This window comes from Sander lucioperca, chromosome 24, assembly GCF_008315115.2.
Source record: "Sander lucioperca isolate FBNREF2018 chromosome 24, SLUC_FBN_1.2, whole genome shotgun sequence".
In the NCBI taxonomy this organism is placed as follows: domain Eukaryota; kingdom Metazoa; phylum Chordata; class Actinopteri; order Perciformes; family Percidae; genus Sander; species Sander lucioperca.
This window is the reverse complement of record NC_050196.1, coordinates 330,014-354,831: the sequence shown is the minus strand read 5'-3', so window position 1 is coordinate 354,831 and position 24,818 is coordinate 330,014. Positions and strand designations below refer to the sequence as shown.

General features: G+C 39.8%; 1 protein-coding gene across 1 annotated transcript; it reads right to left on the bottom strand.

The window, feature by feature from the left end:
- Nucleotides 1–14,900: 14,900 nt before the first annotated feature.
- On the bottom strand, nucleotides 14,901–23,664 carry LOC116053683 (ornithine decarboxylase-like). The gene is made up of 8 exons (XM_031304768.2): nucleotides 23,524–23,664; nucleotides 23,230–23,403; nucleotides 22,947–23,119; nucleotides 21,771–21,987; nucleotides 18,671–18,754; nucleotides 16,209–16,371; nucleotides 15,826–15,947; nucleotides 14,901–15,594 (listed from the first exon to the last, which is right to left on the bottom strand). Exons 1-8 carry the CDS (start codon nucleotides 23,644–23,646, stop codon nucleotides 15,340–15,342), a joined length of 1,311 nt encoding a protein of 436 aa, XP_031160628.2. The 5' UTR covers nucleotides 23,647–23,664; the 3' UTR covers nucleotides 14,901–15,339.
- Between the last annotated feature and the right edge of the window lie 1,154 nt (nucleotides 23,665–24,818).

Sequence of the window (24,818 nt, the reverse complement as noted above, 5' to 3'; positions counted from 1 at the left end):
TATATAAAACAGATAAAGTGCTCCAGTGCTAATCAAGATACAAAAAAATCGAATGAACACTATTAAAAACACTTAAAACTGACCACTATAAAATTCTAAAAAACAATGAATGAATAAATAAATATGGCTTATGCGAATATAGGCTGTGCAAATTGTGCAATCTCTCTTACAGCCTGTTCAACAGTGTGACTGCTGCTGGATCAAAGCTGTTTTTATGTTGTTTGGTTTTTACACCTTGGAACTAAAAACCTCTTTCCAGAAGAGAAGCTGAAACTCCTTGTGGAAAGGGTGCAGGGATGGAAATTAGCTACCCAGGAAATGTGGGCGTCTTTGTGCAGTGGCGGGTAAATAAAAGTAGTCGTTGCAGGCAACGAGCCGTGTCGCTAGGCACCGCAAACTTTTACCAGTCAACCAGGTACATGCTAGAATGTGTCTAGACTGGACTTTAAAGGGCAACTATCATATAGCATTTTCAGGATATTTGTATTTTTGTATTTGTACGAGAACGCATTTACATGCTTTAATGTTCTTTAAGCCCCACCTCCCGACAAAGCCCACTCTGCTCTGATTGGCCAGAATGTTACCTGGAATCCGCACTCCGCGTTTCACTATTAGCCGCTGGAGCTACCGCAACGGAGTATATAGCAGGACTTTGTACCATGAAAAATCCCCAACAAAGGACTTTAAACTTAATACAGGGTTCATATGCATTTTAACCAATACTTTTCCATGACTTTTTGGCAAATTTCCATGACTATGTATTCCTGAAAATGTCAGTCGACATTATACAATAAAAATAAAAATCTGTGTTAAAGTTTACCCTCAGAGGTTTAACAATACAATTAATGACTTTATGTGGTTCATAGTGGGATTCGTAATATCGCGCCCCGAATAGAACGTTGAGGTTAGGACGACGTGAAATACATTTATTAATCACATATTATTATGCTGTCTTAACAAAAAAAAAATCCATGACTTTTCCAAAATTTTCTGGGTCTTTTTATGTTTCCAAAACCTTTCCAGGCCTGGAATTTGCATTTTTTAAATTCCATAACTTTTCCAGTTTTTTTCAAAACGTATGAACCCTGCAAATACTACACAACCTGACATGTCCCAGTAGTAATGTAACCCCGAAATTTGGGAGAAATGACCAACATTGGCCGCCAAGTTTACAGCCATCTGGCGTTAGCATGCAGCTCCTTATATATATATATATATATATATATATATATATATATATATATATATATATATATATATATATATATCCGGACTATTTCACAATTTAATTAAGTGAGTTCCTGTCCTTCCAAACCATGACACCAAGGACAAAAGATAAACTCAATTTGACAAAAGCATGATAAAATCAGGTCATCATGGTTTTAGCTACGTGGAAGTAGAACAGTTTCCTTAGACAGGGAAATCAATAGGGCACAAAGCTGCACAATTTTCTTTAAAGTTCAGCTTAGAATCAATCATTGTCCCAAGATATTTGTATGAATCTACACATTGCACTGATCGTCTTTATATTATTGTAACATTGTGAGTGTGTTTTCTTAAATCAATTATCATATCTTTTGTTTTAGATATGTTTAATTGGGGGCCAAGCAGCGAGGCACCATTAGGGATTCTACCTTTTCTTATTATTACACATCTTTCCTCTGCCATGGGAGTCTATGGTTGCCCATAGAACCGTACAGCAAAAAGTTGTGAAATTTGGCACATTGATTCGGGACAGTGCCATAATTAATTTCACCAAGTTTTAGGTCTGCACCACAGGCAGTCTAGCGCCACCAATGGGTCAAAGTTGGCGTTGCATCGATGCGATTAACTTTTGAACCGTATGCCCGATTTTGAACATCGAGCTATAGTTGGAATCCTTGGATGACGCCAAACTCAACGCACCCCATGATGTCAATATCTGCCATGTTGGACCTTCCGCCATATTGGATTTGATCAAAAACACTACAACATTTTCACAGGTCACAAAATTGGTCCAATTTTCACGAAACTTGGCACAGATGATCTTCAGACCATACCTCACAAAAGTTATTCCATTGCGTATTGATATTCAGAAGTGTTTGCCCATCACAATCGACGGTGAAGCTGCCAAACAGGAAGTGAACTCATATCTCGGCAAGTCTTTCATGTATCAACACCAATCTTAGTGCATAGGTACAGGGCCCAAAAGGAAGAGGCTCAAGAAATTTGGTGACCTTAGACCTATAGGGGGCGCTGTAAGTAGCAAAATTACGTTTTGGCCTATAACGTTTGATGTGTTTGGAATTAAAACTTACTAGCGGTGTCTGTAAATACTGTGGGAGGTCCTAAGGCCGACACATGCCAATTTGTGACATCACCATAATTGATCTGGCCGCCATATTGGATTTCATCAAAAACACTAAAAAGTTTTCACAGGTCACAAAATTTCTCAGATTTTGACAAAACTTGGCACAGATAATCTTCAGACCAAGCCGCACAAAAGTTATTCCATTGTGTATTGATATTCGAAAGCGTTTGCCCGTCACAGCCAATCGAAATCAACGGCAGGCTCTATAATCACAGGAAGTAAGCTCATATCTCAGCAACACTTTCACGTATCGAAACCAAACTTGGTACCTGGACTTGGGACCCTATCCTGAGGAAGCACAATGAATTTGGTGACCTTTGACCACTAGGGGGGCGCTAGACTTACAGGGAATGAGCTCATATCTCAGCAATGCTTTCACGTATCGAAACCAAACTTGGTACATGGACTTGGGACCGCATCCTGAGGACGCACAATCAATTTGGAGTCTTTTGACCACTAGGTGGGCGCTATAATCACAAGACGTAGGCTCATATCTCACCAATGCTTTCATGTATCGAAACCGAACTTTGTACAAGGACTCAAGACCCAATCCTGAGGACGTAAAATAAATTTGAGGACCTTTGACCACTACAGGGGGCGCTATAATCACAAGAAGTGAGCTCATATCTCAGCAACGTTTTGATGTATGAAGTCCAAACTTGGTACAGGGACTTGGCACTTGATTGTGAGAACGCACAAGGACATTGGTGTAATTTGGCCTTTTGGGGCACTGTAACAAAGTAAATGAGCTGATATCTCAGACATTCTTTATCCAATTGCCATCATAGTTGCTGTGAGTGCTTGCTCATGCCATGGCAACGCCATTCCTGCTAGTGTACTGCTTGGCCCCCTCACTGCTGCTTGCAGCTATATTTGAGGATGTGACTCCTCACATCACTTCACAATATCCCGGATGATCGGGCCATGACTGGTTTCCTTGTGCTGGAGCAGACTTACAATTACAGAGTCTTACAATTACAGAGTCATCAGCATACTTTATAATGGCCCTGTTTTCCTATCTGCTCTGGCAAAAATTGGTGTACAGGATGAATAGTAAGGACAGCACACATCCCTATGGAGAACCAGTAGAGGAGCAGCATTAGCTAGAGAAGACTCTGTTTACTCTTACCCTCCGTGTCCTTCTGGTTAAAAAGATCCATTATCCAACCCACAAGATTGCAATAAAAATGTATTGTTCCAAAAGCCGTCTGGCCAAGATGTGGGGTTGGGTTGTATTAAAAGCTGTTTAAAAGTTCACAAAAAAGGAGTCGAGCATGAGACCCAATTCCCTCTGTGTTTAAAAGTGTTCAAAAAGTAAATGAAGCAAAGTAACAGTGGCATCTTCTACTCCCCTAAGTACTAAAGTACTAAAACACTGAGCTACCAACCCAGTTGCGCCGACTGGAGGTGCTCAAAGACGGAGTTGAGACAGTAAACAAAATGGGGGGGGGGAAGAGGGGAGGGCTAACGTTAGGCTAAGGCTAACTTTTTATCGGCTATCATTACGCAACATTGTCCTTGCTAATGCAGGCGCCCCCCAAAGAGGTTTTAGCCAGCAACAAGGAAAATCACGAGCGCCAAAACGATTTGCAGCAGCCAGCCTCCCTCTCATCCACAATCCACTATATACACACATGCACCTGGCGCTGATCTGACTGGCTTGGAACGCTCCGCTGTGAAGCTAGAGCTAACAGGATCTCCATTTGTCAGGCTGTACCGGACTCTCCCCGTGTCCATTCTGCCTCGGGGAACAGGTGGCGCAGTGAGGAGCAGCTGCTGCTGTCGCCGCTTTTACACTACGATGCTTAAATTTGCAATTGATCTGCGGTTCACATGCGTGCCGAACTGTAGGGTTGGCCCGTTACACAACTTTATATTCAACATCACTGAAAATGTATTGATCAGTAGAATAAACTAAAAATAGAAAACATTACACTTCATAACGTTAGGGGCAAAATGTGCTCCTTGGGAAAAAGTTAGAGTTTTGTGTTTTTCTTGACATAAATAAAAGACATTTTCACCATAAATTTGTGCCTAAAAATGTATCAGAATGCAGGAAATGACGTCTTTGACTCTCAAAATTTCCTGGTGGAGGGCCCCCCCAGAACCATTGCAGAGTATGATAGTGTGCCACGCTTGCTGCTAGTTGAGCATTAGGTGTGTTACAAAGTGACCACATTTGTCTCTGAAGTAAAAGCTGGACTACAACAGAGCTGTTTGGAGCAGTTTGTGAACAGTGTTTTCTGTTGGAGATGGACTGTTGGGGTGGACTTTGGGCTTTTTCACTTTGTAAACCTATAACGTGCACAAAAAGATACATAACACAATAAAAGGAAAGGAGAAAAGCCAAAAAGCATAATATGAGCACTTGATGCTTGTTACACACACAAGGAAGCGCAGCACCACACACACATGCAAAAGATTACAAATAAAAATATTACGGTGCAAATCCTCCATCATAATAGCAATGTACCAAGGTCCAAACACACCTGGCTTTTAAAGGGAATGGGAGATGATCTCTGATTGGTTTATTGTATTGGGTTACGCCCAAAACACACCTATGAATTAATGAAGACACTAAGTACAACCCTTTTGAACCATGCGCCCGGCACACGGTTAGAACCCCCCCCAATAATGAAAACTGGCTGGTGCAACCCCCCCCCCCCCCCCCCCCATTATCATTTGCACCATAAAATGATACAGAAAAGGCACAAATTGTTGCAAAAAAAAAATCACCAGAATGCAGGAAATTAAGTGTTTGACGCTCAAAATTTCAACAGGGGAGATCTCAATCCCCCCCCCCCCTGTTTTGTATCAGATTTATAATACAAAATATTATAAATAAATGATTTATGAAAGTGGATAAAGAGGAGACTTGGTTCCCGTGGTGAAATTCACAAGCTACCTGCCAAGTCATACTTCCGCTGTTATTTTGGTGAAAGTAACTCAAAAGTAACTCAATCGTAGTAAGTAGGAAAAACACAGGTGTATTCCTAACCATTAATGATGGCTGCATTCCACTTAGGAGAGGCCCTGGTACTGTGCATGCTGACTCACTGAAATAGCTTACTGGGACACTTGATGGAACTGAGCCATCAATTTCAGCTGTGCTTTTCCTACCATGACCAAGTCAAAAATGTCTGCTGTGAAAAAGGTCCATAGTTTCCGAAAAACGGGGTCACCCTGCCATTTTTTTCGCTTGTAAACAATGCACATTTGCAACAAAATTGATGACTTACTATAAAACACCTGGGTGGTTTAGCAGGTTCATAATTAATTAAGGACATTGTAGGGGGAATTTGGGACACTAAACTGCACGTATATACTGTACATTAGGGGGAATTTGGGATACTAAACTGCATGTATACATTAGGGGGGATTTGGGACACTAAACTTTACGTATATACTGTACATTAGGGGGAATTTGGGACACTAAACTGCATGTATACATTATGGGGGATTTGGGACACTAAACTGCACGTTTATACTGTACATTAGGGGGAATTTGGGACACTAAACTGCATGTATATACATGTATGAAGACACGTTGACTGGAAACCATTCACAGCTGCTTCTTTCACTAATAAACCTACAAACGGATAAATACGTAACGTTCTTAAGCTTCAGGAGCTAGCTAGCTGCGGCTAACAGGCTGTGAATGGTTTAGCTAGCTGACGTTAGCTTATCCTCGTTAGCAGAGCAGTAGAAAGACAACAAACCTCCTCGCAGCTTCGTCTCCGGCTTTAAAACCTCCTCCGGCTGCTTCCGGTGTCGGTCCATCTCTGATGAGCAAACCTCCCCGGGGGTTTTCTGCCGTTATTTGGATCCCGGCTGACTGCTCCGTTGTTTAGGTTGGTAACATATGAACGGTGGTCTTCTTCTTCTTCTTCTTCTTCTTCTTCTTCTTCTTCTTCTTCTTCTTCTTCTTCTTCTTCTTCTTCGAATTCCGGCAGTGTTCTTCTTTTTCTGTCCATTTCCGGCAGTGTTACTGCATTGCTGCCTCCCGCTGGTGATGAGGACCATAGATATATATAAAGGCTAGATGTCTCGTCCGCGCTGCTGGCCAATGGAGGTCGACGTCCGCACCTGGCGGCCATCTTGCCACAGTCAGCTCGCTCACTCGTAACATTGTGTTTTAATGGTGCATGTACTTTTTAAATAACCATAACTTGCTCAATTTTCGAGGCGGGCAATTTTCTACCGATTTTCAAACGGTTTGGTTTGTTATAAACGTCAGAGATGTAGTTATGACACTGCATACTTATGAATAATTATAACCATGGATTTCCATATGAAAATAACATTAAACAGAAAATATAGGTGCAATGAATATACACAAGCACAAGGTATTTATGTTAAATCAATATAAGGGCTACTAAAACTCATATATATATATATATATATATATATATATATATATATACTTTTATAATATGTATATTACTAATATATACTTTTATAATATGTATATTACTAATATAAAATAATTTGAATTATTACATGTTTATTTTAAACAAGTTTAAACTATTATAAAAGTGACATTTATTTGCAATAAAAAATAGGTACAAGATTTCCCTTTACAAATATACATAAAGAAATGCTGCATGTTGAAATACCCGCCCTGTAGAGAGAACTACACTACTGTGGAGGTATACACATGGAGGATAGAGATAAAAAATTCAAAAAATTCAATTCAATTCATTCATTTAATTTTATTTGTATAGCGCCAATTCATAAAAAAAGTTATCTCAGGACACTTTTCAAATAGAGCAGGTCTAGACCGAACTCCTTAGAACATTATTTACAGAGACTCAACAGTACCACCATGAGCAAGACTTTGGAGACAAGGGCAAGGAAAAACTGCCTGTTAAGAGGCAGAAACCTAGGACAGACCCTTCGGCTCTAGGTGGGCGGTCGTCTGACTCGACCAGTTGGGGTGAGAGAGAGAGAGAGAGAGACAGCGAGAGAGAGAGAGAGAGAGAGAGAGAGAGAGAGAGAGACAGACAGGTGCACAGCAACAACAGTATTGGCAATGGCAGTCAAGCAGGACCATGGCAGGAGGCTCCACTAGGATCCATTAGAACCTGCGAGACGAGAAAGCACAAGAACTCCGGGGAAGAAGTGAAGTTAGTAACATGCATTAATGGGACATGAATGAGTGCAGAAAGAGAGAGAGAGAGAGAGAGGAAGAGACAGTGCACCATGGGAAATCCCCCGATAGTCTAGGCCTATAGCAGCATAACTAAGGGATGGTTCAGGACTCACCTGATCCAGCCCTAACTATAAGCTTTATCAAAGAGGAACGTCTTAAGCCTACTCTCAAATGTGGAGAGGGTGTCTCCCTCCCAAACCACCACTGGAAGCTGGTTCCACAGGAGAGGAGCTTGGTAACTGAAGAGACTATAGGAACCACAAGTAGCCATGCATTCAGAGAACGTAGTGTTCTAAAGAGGTAATAGGGTACTATGAGCTCTTTAAGATATGAAGGGGCCTGACCATGAAGAGCTTTATAGGTGAGGAGGAGGATTTTATACAGACAGCAGCTCTGCTTGCTGGTCCCAACTCTGGGTTGGCTCTTTTGATTGAAAAGGTTGCCTACCCCTGGGTGTAGTTTCAATGTCCACACATGTTTATTCATTCAAGTGTATGAGTGACAGAGCAAGTGAGATAGCCAGTAGTTCTCAAACTTTTTACACAGAGTACCACCTCAAATAATATTGGGCTCTTAGACTACTAACACCATCATAGACCTTTCTGGGTACCACCAAGATAAAGGATTTAATATAATAAGCCATATGATGCTCTCATTTGTTTGATATTCCACATGCAAATACTCACAACATCAGGTTGAGGTGCATCCTGAGACAAGTCCATTGGCAGGTTGTTTTCCGCTCTTCTAGAGGTGGTTGTGCTTCTTGTTGCTACCAGCTAAAATAAACGTAAGTAAAGAAGTTTTGAGTGTCTAAAATGTGCTGTAATAAACAACACATCATATAACTTGCAGTAACAAAAACTAAAGTGACATTTAATCACATATTGATATATCAATCTTATACACCTTGAATTATTGTTGGTCAATGATACACATACACTTTGAAGATGAGCTGGAAAGTTGTAAATGGTTGGCACAACACCATCTTTAAGCCGGACATTCTGCCCCGTTCTGTCAAAGTCCTCACTCCTGAAGTGCTCACTGCAGAGCAGTGTCCTGTCAGAGGCAACAAAACCGTCCCTTCTTAGAGCAAGTTCCCACTGCCTCCTCATCTCTCCGGTTTTGGGAAACCTTAAAAACGTGAGAAACGTACCCAGATATATAAATTATTGTCAACATTTCCAACCCTTTTTTCCTTCTTTCAATATTAACGGTAAGGACAAAAATACACACCTAAATTATCATATGTTTGGGGTAATTGTATGTATGCATGTGTGCATGTATGCATCATGTATGCATGTATGTACTTTAGAATAAGACAACCACACTAAACTAGTTATAAAAAGGTGTCCAAAATAAACATTCAGCGATTGTGTAAACAAACTTCTAAAAAGCCTTGGGTCAACAACAATCTTGTAATACTATTATGTCATAGCTATGCTAAACTGTAACGTTAGCTGCTACTAGGTCTCACTCAAAGCTTCTTGTTATTAGCCAGCTAGGCTAATAACTACAACCACACTCACAGCTTCTTGTTATTAGCCAGCTAATAACTACAACCACATCCACAAAGACTGTAATTTAGACAAAAGATTAGTCATCATAAAATCGTTATTGGTGTCAGTAAAACAGCTCGATTGTGGTCTCAGCCTTGATAACTTGCGCAAGTAGTAGTGATACACAACTATGCTATATTTAAGTTGTTTTTTCGAAAAGAAAAGCTGCAATTTCAACATGTTCAAGCATCCAGAATTATAGCCACGTTAATAACGTTTGTAAGAAACCAAACCATTTGTAAATCCGTCAAGATTTCAGCGAGATAAGAGTATTTGTGTTCGTGCAGATCACTCACCTTACATCAGGTACCACAAAGCCCGCAAGAAAGCTTGACTGTGACAAGATGGCTGCCGGTGATGACGTTAGAGACTCCACCGTAAGACATCTAGCCTTTATATATATCTATGATGAGGACAGTCTACATCACTGGTTCTCAAGCTTTTTTTCAATAATGTTCCCTCTTTTAACAGTTTTTTTTAAGCCATGTACCCTCTAACCAGCGCGAATAATTTTAATATATAATTTATATTATATAATATTTTTTTTAAAACACCTTTTTTTTATTTTCTATGGCATTTTTAGGCCTTTATTTGTCAGGACAGCTTAGACTTGAAAGGGGATAGAGACATGCAGCAAAGGGTCGCAGGCCGGAATCGAACCTGCGGCCACCGCGGTGAGGCCCGAACCCTCTGTACATGGGGCGCATGCTCTACCAGGTGACATAGTAGTCTACATAGAGAGGAAGAATACTGCGATGTCAGTGATAGATTTACTAAACAACAGCCTTGTACCTGGAAAACATTTAAATGCTGATGAGAAAAAGGCGAAAAAACCTTTCAAAAATACGGTAGAAAGAAGGAAGTAAGGCAAGAATAGGTCGAAAATAGTAACAAAAAAAAAAAAAAAAACACAGCAGAAAAAAGGAAGGCAACACTAGGGCGACAAAAGTGACAAAAAATTCAAATAAGCGACAAACTTCGAAAAAAGAGACAAAAACTTTGAAAAAAGCAGAAAAAACATTTTGAAGAAAGAGACACAAATTTTGAGAAAAGTGACAAAAACTTAAGAAAAAAAGACTGTAGAAAAAAGTAAGGAAGAAAGGCAAGAATAGGTCAAAACCAAGGACAAAACCTTCAAAAAAAAGGAGACAAACTTCAAAAACGGCGACAAAAACTTTGAAAAAAACGACAAGCTTGGAGAGAAAAAAAGACAGTAGAAGTAACTACAGTCTTGGAACTGAAAAACATTTTGCAAAAAATGTCACGTACCCCCTGCAGTCCTCCAAAGTACCCCTAGGGGGACACGTATACCCCCTGCAGTCCTCCAAAGTACCCCTAGGGGGACATGTACCCCCATTTGAGAACCACTGGTCTACATTAAAGATCCTCCTGGACCTTTTTATTTTCCTAAACAGGTCCGTGGCTTTGATAATCAAGGAAAATGCAGAAAATAGGCGATTCAAATTGTGAAAATGTGTAGACTACAATTTAATTTTGGCATACAAAGTTAAACGAGCGTATGAAGAAATCCATAAACAAAAATGTGCAATACTTTTTTTTTTTTTTTTTTTAAATAACATTTTACTAAATTAAATTGAAAAAAAGTGTACAAATTCTTATTAGATTAATACATTTTTGTATGCCCATCTTAACAATGGCATTCGAGATGGGTGTAATATAATAACCGGGGATTGCGCATGGAGTTGGCTGTACAAATGTAAAATAACTTTCAAATGAATGTGAAAAATGACCAAACAGTGTCTCTTTAAACATCAGGTGTATGATCTTCACTCAGAAATTGAAATATTATATATATATATATATATATATATATATATATATATATATATATATATATATATATATATATATGCAAACAAATTGTACAAACACAAAAAATATTGACAAAATAAAGTTGAAGAACACGCTATTATTTCATTTTATCAATGGGAAACATACATGTGTACAGACAAGGCTAGCAGCAGCAGCGCCGCGTCAAGATACGTTTCTGGTGTGCAAAGACTTAGAAAACGCCACGCAGCCATCACGCAACTGACGCGCAACAGAAACGCCACGCTCGTGCCACGCAGCCAGTGTGCAGCCGGCCTTAGTCCATCAGTGAAGTTCTGCCTCCATCTAGTGGCTGAAACAAAGAACAGCACGTTTTCTTCTCCCTTTCTGCCCTCTTCACTTGACTGAATCCCTTTTAGAGTCAAAGTCCACTTATTCAAAAGCGGCTTTAACGGCTTCTCATTTAAGGATGACAATAAGTAATGTGTCCGTAAAAAAAGTGGGAGGTTGATGCAGTAGACAAATCCAGTTGACATCAGTAGTCATTACTAAAAGTCATTAGTAAACATACGTGTTTTTTTTTTCTGGAGTCATGTTGTCTTAAAGTGCTCATATTATTCTCATTTTCAGGTTCATAATTGTATTTAGAGGTTGTATCAGAATAGGTTTACATGGTTTAGTTTTCAAAAAACACCATATTTTTGTCGTACTGCACATTGCTGCAGCTCCTCTTTTCACCCTGTGTGTTGAGCTCTCTGTTTTAGCTACAGAGTGAGGCATCTCACTTCTGTCCCATCTTTGTTGGGAGTCGCACATGCGCAGTACCTAGGTAAGGACTACTAGCCAGTCAGAAGCAGAGCATGAGGGTGTGCCCTGACAGTACCTAGGTAAGGACTACTAGCCAGTCAGAAGCAGAGTATGAGGGCGTGCCCTGGCGGTACCTAGGTAAGGACTACTAGCCAGTCAGAAGCAGAGTACGAGGGCGTGCCCTGACGGTACCTAGGTAAGGACTACTAGCCAGTCAGAAGCAGAGTATGAGGGCGTGCCCTGACGGTACCTAGGTAAGGACTACTAGCCAGTCAGAAGCAGAGTATGAGGGCGTGCCATGCTAGTAGCTAGGCGAGCATTATAACGTGTGTTACAAAGTGACCACGTTTGTCTCTGAAGTAAAGACTGGACTACAATAGAGCTGTTTGGAGCAGTTTGTGAACAGTGTTTTCTGTTGGAGATGGTAAGTGCCTTTGGGGTGGACTTTTTCACTTTGTAAACTTATAACGTGCACAAAAAAAAAAAGATATATAACACAATAAAGGACAGGGAAAAAGCCAAAAAGCATAATATGAGCACTTTAAAAAAGTTTGTCAAATGAAAAATGCAAAGAAACATAACAAATGTAAAACAACATTTGGCTACGCATCACTACTTTATAAAGAATTTGGTCATATAAGTACTGTTCCTTGTCCTTCATAAAAGTGTGAGTATAAGATGAATGACTTGAATGGAGGTGCTGTGGCTGTGTGCTGTAAAGTTCCTGTCTAGTAAACAGGAAATCCTGGGTTCAAATCTCAGTGGCACCTTGTTGTTGCAGAGGTCAACAAAATGATAAAAAGTTTACATGAAGGACTGTTTAGCCTGCCATATTAAATGTATACAGAAACATTAACAACCTGGATCCTATTGTCCTGTTTTTGTGTGTTAAGTGACTGATGGGAACAACAATCTTTGACATTGATCCAGTATTCCAAGCTACAATGTAAGTTGTTGGACAATTGTGCAGCTTGTATTTACGTTCACAGAAGTGCTTGTTTTGCCACTGACAGACTCTATAATAGATTAATATTCTAAGTGTCTGACAACATTATGGAAAGGATTTCTAAGGAGGTCGACCTTTCTGTTAAAGAGTAAGATCCTTTTTTTAAACATGAAAACATCTGCAAAATTGCGTTCGCTAAACCCACCAGACTCCATGTAAATAAACAGTAAATTTCAGCTTTACAAAATACACTTCATTCAAAGTCGACAGAAACAAAAGAAAACTATGAAAAGCGTTTTGGGTCGTCTTTCCACTTTCCCAACCATCACAACTCTAGTTTTGGTTGACATAAACACACAGTTTACCGATATACTGTACATGTGAAATGATCTCTATACACGCTAAAAGTATTGTTTTTTTTTAACAGGAGTCTGGTGGGTTTAGCGCTAGCGACCTCAGAGCTGTTGCTGGTGAAACAGAAAGGTCTTAAAGAGGTTTTAAAGGTCTATCTCTGTAGGGATCCTTTCCATAATGTTGTCAGATACTTAGAATAATAATCTGAGCCTGTCAGTGCAGTGGCAAAATGAAGCACTTTATTTTGCCACTTATATTTGCCACTTTCCTTAAGTTTTCACCATAAAATTCTATATGTAATTAAGAGTTTAACGGGAATTCGAGAGGATAATTAATATCTAAAATGGATTGTGGTATAAGGTTTTTAATGGATCATCTGCACCATTTAAGGGCCCCTAAAAATGTTTAATGACCAAAAAACATAAAAGCTATTCCACAATTTATACACTTTTTGTCTGGATTCCTCAGGCCAAGACAATCCTTTCCTAACAGCTTATCTTTTTTTAATTTGTTTATGGTGCAACACAAGTGAAGGACTTGGCCGGCCTGGTTCGGCCAGAGGAGGTAGAGGCACAGAAGCAGATTTTATTTTGTATATTTTAATTCATAGCTCTTTTTCTCTTTTTGCGTTTTCCCGCTTTAGGCCACCACCAGGCCCGTAGACAGTTGAGTCCATCCATCATTCTTCACAGTAATCTAATCAATGATGTTGCGGCTGTAAGCAGTCCAACAAAGTGCTGCCGTGAGGGACCAAACACTGAGAGACGCACAAACACACCGTGACGCGCTCGAGATTGTATTGCAATGATTTATTCCTCCACGTAAAATACAACTAGCACTGCAGTTACCAAATGTAAATTTACTTTGTGAGTCAAAATAAGTGCAATAGTGCGGCGGTTAGGCTTAGGGTTTGCTCCCAGGCTCACCCCCTCTCTGTCAAAAGCCCAAATAACCCAGGTGAACAGGTGAAGCAAATGTTATGTTATCACTTCCGCTCAAACTGCGATGAAAACGCCCACCACCTACAATATAAGTGCACAATATAATAATCAATAAATAATATAAATGAGACCATAAACAACACACAAGATGTGGCTCCTACAAATGAGGTTATGAATAACATGAATGCCAGCACTAGATGAGGCGGCATTCGCTGTGCTAAGTTTAAAAATAACAGCATAGAACCATACTACTGTGGACGCTGCTTTCGCAGTGATGACGTTAGCCTAGCCACTACCGTGTTCTGCGAGGTCAATGGAGCAGCATGTTGACACTAAAACACTTACTTTGATGAAATTGTGAATGTTTGGATTTAAATACATAAGGCACACTACTAGGAAGCTACAGAATGACATGAAAAACACAAACTCGCCCTTTAATCAACATTTAGGTAAATATAAGTATTGAACCGGACTCAGTATTAGTATCGGAAGACACCGGAAATTAGAGGCCTCAGATCAGGATCTGGCCAAATAACCTTGGTTAGGATATCCCAAATGTTTACATTAGACCCCCACAAAAAAAACGATAGTGGATAAAGATGGTGTATTTTTTTTTTTTTTTTTTTTTAAAACACTTTCAAAAAATGTATAAAATCCTGCCAATCTCTGTAATCTAATGTTGTCAGATACTTAGAATAATACTCTAAGCCTTTAAGTGGCAAAATAAAGCACTTTTTTTATTTTGGCACTTTTATTTGCCACTTTTTTTTTTTCACTCTCTCAGCATCAAGATAGAATGAAGCTCAGGTTTCCTCAGACTTTTTTTTTTTTAGCTAGCTAGCAAACAATACAATGTTTTGTTATGAAATAGCTACAGGCTAACTAACAGTTTTTTAGCTAGTTAGCAAACAAAGTATTTTGTTAAGGAATAGCTACAGGCTAACTAACAGTTTTTTTTTTTTAGCAAGAAAGAACTCTGTTTTACAGACAGCAGCGGTTTTTGATTACATAGAAGCTGACTTCCATAGGTTTTCACCATTACATTTTATTTGTTTACCCATTAAATTATGTAATTAAGAGTTTAATGTGATTTAGAGAGGATTATTAATGCGTAAACAATGGATTGTAGTATAAGGTTTTGAACCGGACTCAGTATTGGCATTGGAAGACACCGGAAACTAGAGGCCTTAGATCTGGAGCTGGCCAAATAACCTTAGTTAGGATATCCCTAATTTAAAACACTTTCAAACAAATCCTGCCAATCTCTGTAATCTAATCTAAAAGTATCCTATGGTGGATTGCAGGTGCAGTAAAATGATTTCAACAACATATTTACTGTACATTATGCCTGTGAAACTGACCAATCGAAGACAGACGTCAAATGGCTACGTTTTGTTTGGACATGTATTGAGCTATTGTCCAACAGAAGAGTTACCAGATCATTAACGCATGTCGAAGGTTTGAGAAAGGTTTAAGGCGCGCCATGTCTCAGCTGTCACAACAGTGTAAACGTGTGCTCTTTCAAAGCTATTGAAGTCAGTAGATACACTGACAGAGTAAGCGCCCATGTTGTCGATGAGAAGCCAGTCCCCAACATGCAACTCAGGGATCCAGTAGCCATCAGTTATTTTGTCAATGCAGTCGCAGGTTGGACCCCAGATAACAGAGCGGTATCTCTGCTCGCTGCTGTCAACAACCTGTGTAGAGCACAAACATTAAAATAATGAATCCACATCACAGCCTCCGACATGGTGTTCCACATTTTATTCTCCATTAGGTCTTTAGTTAACTTTAGCCATTGGGTAGTAACTATGCACAGATACTGTGGATAGCAAGAATTTGAAATCATTGGCACTGGACGTAATCTTGTGTTTTGCAGAATCGTCCAATATTGGCTTTCTCATGTGGCGACTAGGTTTAATATTTACCCTGTGAAGATACGGTTCAAGGTTGGAGTGAGCAGGGTCGAAAACAATGCAACTCATGGAGCCGTACACTCCATCGTTAAGGTAGTACATCATAATTCTGTCAGGGCTGTTTTCCCCACCGTCTGGAGAAAAAAATGCATGCATAATAATGAAAGTTATGAACGTTTTTATGTTATAAAAATGGCAACTGTGCAATATTTTTTCAAAGATATTGGACATGATAGGAAACTCATTTTATTTATGGCCCACCAACTGCAACCAGGTATCTTGGGTTCTGCACAAAGTGACTTACTAACACCCTGCGAGCCAAGATTGTGCTCACTCAGTGGCTGAATAGCTGAATGGCCATTAATGAGGCTTCAAAAGACATATCTATACATTACCGCTATCTTCATCCATCTCATCAAAGATTACTCTTTTGGCAAAGACATTTGCTGCCAGTGTGAAGGCAGATTCCACGTAGTAGCGGCCTGGCTCTGCAATAATCTGCACCCCACAGTCAGGCGGGAAGAATTCATCCAGTGCTTCATTAATGATGACTGAAAACTAGGAGGGAAAACCACAGTGGGTTAATTGCATATTTCACAGGCATCTGGGTTTCCACAGGCAGCTGAAATGAAGGCAGAGAGGAGTGATTCAAGTCATTCCCTGTGAGAACAGCGGTATGAGCGAAGTCCGCTGATGGTGGCGAAAATGCCCCGGATGTCCACCGCACTTCTCGCTCTCCCAAATTTGACTCTGAGTCACTTTTAGCAGAGCGGTAGCCAATGAGAGGGCAGACTCGCAAACGTGCCTACAATATACTGTATGCTGCGTTTAAGATTCTGTGCAAATTAAAAGAACATGAATTTCCTATAGCTTACTTTATGATATGTCTCTGTACGACTACAGGGATGTTAACAGCTAGCTTAGCAAAGGGTTGCCCAGGCAGTTGGTACAGGGTAAATCCAGACAGCTAGCCTGACTATCTGTCCAATCAGAGTTTGCTGTTGCACGACTAAAACAACTTTTGAACGTACACATGTTCCACCAAAACTGTTCCTGAGGCTATTTTGTAGCGGCACCGGGGCTCCGTTTGGCGCTTAGCGGCACCCAAGACGATTGTGATTGGTTTAAAGAAATGCCAATAAACCAAAGCACGTTTTTCTCCCGTTACAGAATGCTGTGTGGACTAGCCAGACCGTCCTCCACAGCGCTGTGCAGGAAGGTCTGGCAATGCGAGACTAGTTTATTAATGACTGCAGGTCAGGTTTTATAGAAATCAGCATGTCTTATGTTTGGGGGAGGTTATGGAAACTAAGAATCAACAACGTGCCACCGTAACCCGCCTACTGCTACGAAAGCGCAAGAAACCACGTGGCTGTAGCAGAGAACAAATTAAAGGGCAACGGTTTGTTCTGTGGGAGCTCTGTGGACATGAACATTTAGTGTGACAGTCCTTAGCACTGAGCTAAACTCTAAGCCTGCCCACTTTTTAGTGGTCCAATCAAATGCAAAGGGTTAGCTGTACCGCTGAAATATTCCGTTTCACTAGGAGGCTAAAGGCGCTCCAACGTCCGTTTCACTGGGACTTAAGGGAAAACAGGAAAGGGGTTGTTTAAGATGTAGTAATTATGCTGCGTTCCAGACACAATTTTTAGCCCGTAAGTTACGACTTCAAGTCACGACTCACGACTTGGTAGCGTTCCAGGCAAAGTCACCACAAACCCTTCTAACTAACGCTGCAGCTACCTAACGCTGCGGCTACCTAACGCTGCGGCTAACTAACGTTGACGTTAGCTAGCGCTAGCTGATGCTAGTGATTTCTAGTCAGCGAGATATTTTGGGTTTCATTTAATAAACATAACCTGTAGTAGTACACAATCGTATGTGTATTGCTTTGATTACAATGTGCGGAATTACTTTACGTTGCCTATTTATATCTATTAATTTCTATTTCTCACCGTTAATCACCAGCGTCTGTACAGCATCAACAGGGGTCGCCATTGCTGTTTATGTGTGTGTGACGTCAAAAACTGTAACTGGGATTACAATGATCTGGTACGAGTTCACGGGGAGTAAGTTATGGGTTTGACTGCCGTTCCAGGGCACTTTCACGGGTAGAAGGTTGTGAAAACGCAGTTACAGGTTGCCTGGAACGCAGCACTAGTTCTGCTCTCTCATTCTGTAGTGGACACCAGGGACGGTTGTAACACTTTTTGCAATTTTCCCAATAAATCAAGAACCATTTACACTGCAATAACCAATTTGCTATATTATATACTTCACTTTGTCACCTACTGGAAAAATGCATTTGAATGGTTTTATGAAATATGTACAGGATGCAAAACTGATTTGAAAATCCCAGTGTTCAGGGACGGTTGTAACATGTATGAAATACATCTAAGTAATCAATTAAATACTCAAAATGAGAGCGTATTTATCATTGACAAGTTTGTAACGAGTACATTTTAAAATTAATATTTCCTAGGCTGCTACTATCCATCTATCGATCTATCTATCTATCTTATCCACTTTTCTAGCTAGCTAGTGGGCTTGCTATCTAGCTATCCATTTATCTAATGTATTATAAGAATCCCTTTATTTATTTATTTATTTTAAACATGAATTAAATTTGATTTAACTAGCTATCTGTCTATCTAATCTATTGTATTAGGCCTTTAGGTTTTAAAAATACAAAATTAAATTTGATTCAGGGAAGGTTGTAACAAGGCATTAAAACCTTCCCTGGACCCCCAGTAATGTTTTCATTTCTTGTTGACATTACTCAATCTCTTGATTGAGTAATGTTAGACATTTAGATTTTTAGCTTGCATTGCATTTTTTTTTTTCTTTTCAATTTTACCTCTTCAAATTTTCCTTGAAAGTCCCCAATCGCAGAGAATCCTCCACCAATATCCAAGAGCCTCATCTGGAATCCAAGCAAATTCTGAAAAAAAAAAAAAAAAAGATTAATCAAAAATGCTTTATTGTTGTTTATTATTTAATGTTATTAGCACACGCCAGTGGTGGAAGAAGTACTCACGGCCTTTTTTATATTTAAGTAAAACACTGTGAAAATACTTCACTTAAAGTAAAAGTCCTGCATTAAAAAAAACATACTAAAGTAAAAGTATTATGGGCAACATTTACACAGTTACAGTACTCATTGTGCAGTGAAATGTTCCCTGTTAGTGTTTTTTTTATTTATTTATAGTGTTTCTGGATTAATAGTCTTAATGTGAATTAATGTGTATGTTGCATTTTCCTGCTGGAAATGTTTAAGGTTTTGCTCATTTGAACTCCTTTAAATCATGTTGGGTAGTTTATTCCTGTGAGAACCGTGTATTTTCAAAAGTCAAGACTACCTCTATAAAACTATCCACCCTTCAAAAACCAAAAAGCCTAGGAGGATTAGAAGCACCAAATTTCACCCTGTACTGTTTGACAAATCACTGTACCCACTGCACCCAGAACTGCCCGGACAAATATATATTCATGCACTCTTGCACTGTACTCCTATTAAACAATTCTGGGAACAGATTACGGGGCTCCTTTCCACCTTCCTTGGCTGCTGCATCCCAACTTCCCCATCTCTCTGTCTGCTTGGAGATACCTCCACAATCAAATTCATTCATCTCACTAGAAATATCAAATAGCCCATCTGATAACAAACTCAAAAGACTCCCTCTCCATTTGGCCATCACTTTCCAAATTCCTAAAGTCATAGCTCCGTTGACCCTCTCTGCCTGAGACCCAGTTTTCGCGATTTCACCTACCATTAACCTTATCAAACATGCCCCACCATTGCCCGCCATACACCCTCACCGCTCATGCCACACTAATACATAATACACTTTTTTTTTTCCCCAGCACCCAACCCCACAACCTACCCCAAATTGCTCCTCTATGTTTCCTACCATCAGTAGCTTAAGGGAGGATGTGGGGTGGTTCTGCCATCTTGCGGCCTTGGATGCCCCATTCCTCCCCATATAACTGGCTTTTTCTCCTTGCGCCTCAATTCCCACAGACAAATATCCCTCCTACCAAGCTCCACCACCACCCCACTCCTTTTTTTTTTTCTTTCTCTCTCCCTTCCTTCTGATGAGCCTCACCTAATCCAACATGCTCAAAACTCCATACCCACTCTGTCTCACATCTATAAACACAGTACCACGACTCACAACATTTCATACTATCACTATCACAAAAACACTCATCATACACACACTTACACACACGGACATGCCTATTCATGCACACACACACACACACACACACACACACACACACACACACACCTCCCCCACCCCCATTGTAAACTGTTCCCTGTAGCAGTTAGTCAAATACTGTCTTTATATGTTTTAGGTTCTTTGTGTTCACAAGCTCTGTTTATGTATGTCAAATAGTCTTTGTATACTGTATGTTACATGTCTTTTACACTAATTTGGGTTATGTAAAGTGTGTGGGCTTTTGTAATTATTTGTATAACACCTATGGCAAAACTCTCCACTTTCATTCCCATCTATATTCTGAAGGTTCTTATAGAGGGGGTTGTTAACATATCACTCAGTCTGATTTATGTAACATTCTATACCTGAATGGCGAAAAATGGATTTTGTATGGCTGTTGACAGTATGTTTTGATTAATGGAGTGATAAAAAAAAAAGGGATATCCAAAATCCCCTCTGTAAAAAACGTTTGACTCTAACATCAACAAAATGAAACAAGAACGTTGAACCTGGCTTTATCCAATGTTCACATTTCTCTTCTGGAAAGGTATGCAAATTAGCACATAATTAACAAGCCAATGCTCCATTTGCACATGTAAACACTAAATGTCAGAAAACTTGTAATACAAAAAATATTTGTCGTAATTTAAGTAATCAACTGGGGATGTATCATGGTGATATACAGTATGTTAGTAATTTTTTCCCCTATTCACCTGCAGTGTCTCCTCTTAACACACGTGTCAAACTCAAGGCCCGGGGGCCAAATCCGGCCCCTCGCAGATTTTGATCCGCCCCACATATCATTTTAGGTTCCTAAAAAAACTTTTGTCTACTTGTGCACCAAACCAAAAAGATGAAAACCTGTCATTACGTGTCACTGGAAGCAGAGTTTGGCAGATTTGCTGACTTTGAGAGAGTTTTCATATTCAGGGTGTAAAAACAGGTTGCTGTGAGTCGGCTGTGTGGTAGCCATGCCGTTGAAAATGTAATCTTTGTTTTGCTTGATTTGCTTAATTCTGTGATGGCTAAGGAACTTTTTTTTTTGCCAACTTCTGTAGGGCTTTATGTACACAAAAATGTGACAAAAAAACGTCAGGAAAAAGGAACAAAATGTCGTTTAATAGCGACAAATGTTCGGAAAACGCGACAACAATGTTGAAAACAGCTAGAAAAATGACAAAAATGTGAAAAAAAAAAAAAAAGATATTCAATAATATTGTCAAAGATATTAGACTTGATTAAATAAAGCATGTCAACAAACTATGCATGTCTGGCTCTTGATGTGATTCTTATTATGCAGTGTGGCCCTTAGTGAAATAGAGTTCGACACCCCTGCCTTAACACTTAAAGGAACACTCCCAGCAGAAATGTCCAAATTCACCAAATTTGGAGATACGTGGTTTTCACTAGACAGTAAGGGTATGAAAACTTTTCAGACAAATGTAGTGGAGTAAAAAGAACAACATTTGCATAACGTATAAAATACAAATGTGTACTTAAATACAGTCTTCGAGTAACTCTAGGCTACTTAGTTACGTTCAACTACTGGCAGCAGCACTCTGATATCATTTATAGCCACTGTGAGCAATATTTGAAACTTGAAAAGTGGTAGTATCGAAAAATGACTCACGACACAAATGCGTTAGCGACACAAATGCGAATCATCAACCGAAAAAAATTGACAAAGAATTTCATTTCAGTTCTTGTGTTCTAATTGCTGTGACGCTGACTTACCGCTATGTCAAAGACTTGTCGGGCGTCTGCAATGGCCTGTTTGAACGCAGAGCCTCCGGTGCACCCGCTGCCTACGTGAAAGCTGACCCCGATGATCTCTGAGCCCAGCTCTCCAGCGCGTTCCAGCAGCTTGCCAACTGACACCAGTCTGGCTCCAAACTTTGAACTGAGTTTTACCAGGGATTTGGAGTCATCCACTGCGATGCGGAGCACCAGTCTAGAAAGTGATCCAATAACTTTATCAATACTCTTAAAGGGTAACCAACCTGAACCCTATTTTCCTGTGATTTTGTGTCTAAGTGACTGATGGGAACAACAATCTTTGACATTGGTCCAGTATTAAGCGAGATCGCTGCAGTCGGCAGCGGCGAAACAAGCTACAATGTAAGTTAATAGGGCAATTGTGCAGCTTGTATTTACCTTCACAAAAGTGCTCGTTTTGCCACTGATAGACTCAGATTAATATTCTAAGTGTCTGACAACATTATGGAAAGGATTTCTAAGGAGGACGACCTTTCTGTTAAAGAGTAAGATTTTTTTTTTAAACATAAAAACATCCGTGATATTAAACCCACCAGACTCTGTAAATAAACAGTAATTTTAGCATCATAAAATACACTTTATTCAAAGTCGACAGCAACAAAATAAAACTATGAAAAGCCGTTTTTGGTCATCTTTCCACTTTTCCAACCATCACAACTCTAATTTTGGTTGAAATAAACACATAGCTTACCAATTTACATGTGAAAATATGTTGGCCCTATACAAGCTAAAAGTATTGCTTTTTTAAATGAAGTTTGGTGGGTTTAGTGCTAGCGACCTCGAGCTGTTTCTGGTTAAACAGAAAGGTCTCAAAGAAGTTTTAAAGGTCTATCTCTGTAGGGATCCTTTCCATAATGTTGTCAGATACTTATAATAATAATCTGAGCCTGTCAGTGGCAAAACGAGCACTTTAGTGAAGGTAAATACATTAACTTACATTGCAGCTTGTTTCACCGCTGCCGACTGCAGCGATCTCGCTTAATATTGAACCAATGTCAAAGATTGTTGTTCCCATCAGTCACCTAGACACAAAAACATATGAAAATAGGGTTAAAAAAAACAAACAATAGTTACCCTTTAACAAGAATTTACACTCAACGTAGAAAGCAAAAGTATCAGTCGTCGTTCACCTACTTGGCTTTGGGGTGACAGAGAGACATTTTCAGGAGTTCATCCTCATTATCAAAAGTCATCATATCTACTCCATGAGCACAGGCGTATTTGATGTGCGACATTGGTTTGGTTGTATGTGCGTAAATGATTTTATGGGGTGTCACTCCGAGGGACAGGGCCGTCTGGATCTCGCCCTGTGTTTGACCAAAACATGTCAAATGATCAAAGGTGAGAGGAACACAACCTTTCTCCATAACAAAGAAACCAAGACGGCAAGTTATTATTTTTAATTCTTCATCTGTACCTTGCTAGCACAGTCGAAACCTATGTCCAGAGCACTCATCATCCTCAAAACTGCCGCTGTGTTGTTGCACTTCACCGCATAGAAAGGCTTGACTCGAGGTAAGTTAGCAAGCCATCTGAGGTGCCTCTCGTACATGCTATCTAGATTTGCCACATAGAATGGCTCTTCGTTGTCCTAAAGGAATAAAGCAAAGCTCATATTTTGTATTGAAAAGAATCTTGACTATCCAGCAATATTTTTACACAATTACACAGAGATTCATAGTTCGGGAAAATTATATAGATAGATACTTACCACTGGACCGAGCTCTTTTATTTTATTGTCTATGACATCTTTGACGGTCCTTCCGTTGTCCAAAATGTCAATATCACAATTCTTAGGGGACAAAACATGCACGCCCAATTCATTTTTATTCATTGTTCCTGCAATGGATGACAAGCAGTAAAAGACAGAAGCATAGAATTATTGTTAATGTAAGGCTGGATCACGATCCCAATCAGCAATGTCCTTCTTTGTTCGTAGCCATTTGTCTAGATTATGCCATGCTAATAGTAGTCAAAAACCCAAACTGTAGGTCCATATGCCTCACACATTACATCACACTAAACAGAGTTTGTTCATCTTACCACGGTCCATGCTCCTCGATATGTTGCAACCCTGAAAATATCAAAATAGTATATGTGTTATCGCAGCCTTTCTATAAAACACGTAACCTGGATGTAAGTTTGACGGTAAGAACTAACACACGTCCTGCCAACACTCATGAGAACATGCTGGTTTTGTTCAGTCAGTCTTGTCTTAACCCCGCCCACCATTTCAAAACCAACAAAGAACATAGTTACCTTGAAAAAAAACAATTACTTGTCTCATTAAATAGACACACAGATCAGGTTTTAAGCAAGCTGCCAGAGGTATTCTAGTTGCTACAGCGTGTGCGTGGTTATAAGCGTGCCCTGTCCCAGTCTGGCAGGGGTGGCGGGAGCGGGGGACGGGGATGCACTAGTTTTTGGAATTCTTTATAATGTGAACACTTGCACACTCTCCGTATGACCTCGACGGAGGTGAGGCGAGTCGAGGAGGTACCATGTAATGGAAAAAATGCCATAGGAGCTGGTCCACAGCAAACGTGAGCCAGCTCTAGGGGGGCATATCATAGTGGGGGGTCTGGGTGTCCTCCCCAGGGCGGTTTTGAGTATCAACAACTTCATTTCCTGTATTGGGATACACTTTTATGCACCAATTTACAGTGGAAATACCTTTATTTAGCCTATGTGAAGAAAGTAAATTACAGATGACAATTCAAAATATATAAAAAATATAATGTAAAGTATGTTGTTACGTGTCAGTGGGCATTTTTAAGTGGATATATGGAAATCCTGGAGCTTTCTTAGTGGGTATACTGCGTATACCTGCATATACCTGCATATTACGTAGACTACACCGCTGTACTTTAGGAAATTAATGCAGTGAACAGGAGAAATATGATCTCTTTTCCTAGTTATTGTCAGTGCATGTGCTGCAGCATTCTGGATCAACTGGAGAGTCTTAATTGAAGCAACCTGATAATAAGGAATTACAATCGGTCCTTA

What these genes read in the sequence shown, in the direction of transcription:
- LOC116053683 (XM_031304768.2), bottom strand. Translation starts at nt 23,646, where the DNA reads ATGAATAAAAATGAATTGGGCGTGCATGTTTTGTCCCCTAAGAATTGT. An exon ending in TTCAAGGAAAATTTGAAGAG is followed by an intron (nt 16,372 to 18,670) that starts GTAAAATTGAAA and finishes TTTCCCTCCTAG; the next exon opens with TTTTCAGTCATCATTAATGA. An exon ending in TTGAACCGTATCTTCACAGG is followed by an intron (nt 15,595 to 15,825) that starts GTAAATATTAAA and finishes TGCTCTACACAG; the next exon opens with GTTGTTGACAGCAGCGAGCA.